Here is a 2,279-nt window from a genome sequence, read left to right on the forward strand (position 1 = left end):
CCTAACTATCTTAATTTATAGTACCATCGCTGCAGGAATGAATTCTCTGTCTGCTGTGATTTTCCAAGATTTCTTGAAACCATACTGTCTTAAAGGAATGTCCGATGCAAAATCAACGATTGCTACAAAAGTTTTAGGTAAGATGCGATATTTTCAATGATTTTTAAAAAAAAAAATTTTACTTCCTGGATCTTGAAGAAAGGGCACTGCCCATGGCATTTCCAGGGCCTGCGAGTGAGATGCCAGTAATGTTCCGCTTGAACTGCTGTAAGTCGACACCTGCAGGAAATACACGAGGAGAGAAAAGATACCACAGGACCGATGTTTTGAGAAGGAAGAACTGAGAAATGCAGTTAGTGTAGTGCGGGACCTGAGCGCTGGATACAAATGTCGTGAGAGGTAGAGAGATAAATAAGTGGAGAGTATCTAAGACCAGTTGACAGAGAAGCAGGTGCCATTATAGTAGTTATTGAAAAGACAGAGGAGAGATGACATTTGTGGACCAGAAGCAGGAGCGTATCTGTGAAGCAAAATTAGTACTGAGAACGCAATGTGTATCATTTGAGAAAGCTCTATAACAGAGACTTTATTTACGTATTGCAAACGAAACAGAGCTTGCTTAAAATATAATATTCTCAGACTTCTTGGGTGACATACTCCGAAATTAAAACAGATTGGAGTGATACGCTTGGAGCAATAAGCAAACACGTTCTATTGTAGCTGGTGACAATAGTTAATATCTTTCATGTTTTGTGGTGTTGCTTTTAGTTGAAGGAGTATAAAATGTTGGTTTCAAATTAGGTCTTCCCAATTGCTTAGATGAAAGATTTCTTCCAGATAGTATTGTTGATATTGGTGACGAATAAGATACAATATGTGCAGATGTTGACAAGTGAGGTGTAGCAAGTTATTTTCTCGATGTATTGCAACGAACTGACGAAAGATGGTCAATATCTATTATATTTTTTATTCACTTGTTATGTAACTACACAAGTGCAATGAGTTAGAAGAAAACACAAAAGTATAGTGGATGATAGTCTGTTTGCGTTAAAAATCTCTTGTCTAGTCATTCTAGTAATCTGCCATTGATTGGGAGGCTCACGTGAAAGAAATTTGTTAAGGTGTGTGTGTGTATGTGTGCGCGTGTGTGTGTGTGTGTGTGTGTGTGTGTGTGTGTGTGTGTGTGTGTGCGTGCGTGCAATTCAGTCTCGACGAAATTGTTAAAAATATCAGAAAGTCAACGAAAGAATTGCTTAAAAGTCACCAAATGAACTGGCTGTTTTTTCAGGTATTACGAATATATAGCTGTGTTAAAGCTGAACTAACTCACTGAAATTAGAATTGAATGAGCTTATCTAGATTCATCTTTGCATAACCTAAGATGATGGCAAATATAGCAGGCTGAATAAATAAATTTTAAAAGCACAATCCTCGAACAGTGGAAACGAACATAAAGACTGAGGTTTCGATCCTTGGTTACGAACCCGTTGTATATTTTCTACATTTCGCTATCATGGTAACAATAAAAAACTAACAACAAATAATTTAAGATATTCTATTGCTCTTGTTATTGTTGGGTAGGATTCAGGATCGTAAGGTCGTGAGTTCGATTCCCGGCGGCGCGTTATGTCCTTGAGCAAGACACTTTATTTCACGTTGCTCCAGTCCATTCAGCTGGCAAAAAATGAGATTCATGCTCAATCTACTTGAGAACTACGTTAAGGGTTCGCATGTCTGTGGAGTGTTCAGCCACTTGCACGCTAATTTCTCGAGAAGGATGTTCCGTAGATCAGATCAACTGGAACCCACGTCGTCGTAACTGACAGAGGGCCAGTTGTTGTTTAACTCCTGTTTAGCTTTGGTAAAAAAACAAATAGATAGCTAGATAGATATGTGTGTGTGCGCGTGCGTGCGCACGTGTGAAGGCACGTGGCCTAATGGTTAGGGTGTTGCACTTAAGATAGCTATATCGTGGGTTCGATTCCCGGACTGGGCATCGCGTTGTGTTCTTGAACAAGATACTTCATTCCACGTTGCTCCAATCCGCTTAGCTCTAAACAGGCAACCCTGCGACGGGCTAACCTTCAGATCGGGAGGAATGTTGGCCTGCTCGACTAGCCAGCGGGATGGTGTCATTCGAAAGCTAAAAACAATGCATTGTGACCGGCTATGTAAAGCAGCTTTCGATGGTCTGTTCGATCATGATTACGTACATACATACATTCACACACACACACACACACACATACACACACACACACACACACACACACACGCGC

At 40.4% G+C, this 2,279-nt stretch overlaps 1 protein-coding gene across 1 annotated transcript in view; it reads left to right on the plus strand.

Annotated features, from left to right (window-relative positions):
- The window catches only part of LOC106870978 (sodium-dependent multivitamin transporter), an 8,737-nt gene continuing 6,458 nt past the window's right edge, over positions 1-2,279 (plus strand). Inside the window, exon 1 of the mRNA XM_014917226.2 lies at positions 1-137. Coding sequence (XP_014772712.1) covers positions 38-137 — 100 coding nt within the window. The 5' untranslated portion in view covers positions 1-37. The remainder of the gene's footprint in view (positions 138-2,279) is intronic.

Source organism: Octopus bimaculoides, chromosome 5 (assembly GCF_001194135.2).
Source record: "Octopus bimaculoides isolate UCB-OBI-ISO-001 chromosome 5, ASM119413v2, whole genome shotgun sequence".
NCBI classification, from domain to species: Eukaryota; Metazoa; Mollusca; class Cephalopoda; order Octopoda; family Octopodidae; genus Octopus; species Octopus bimaculoides.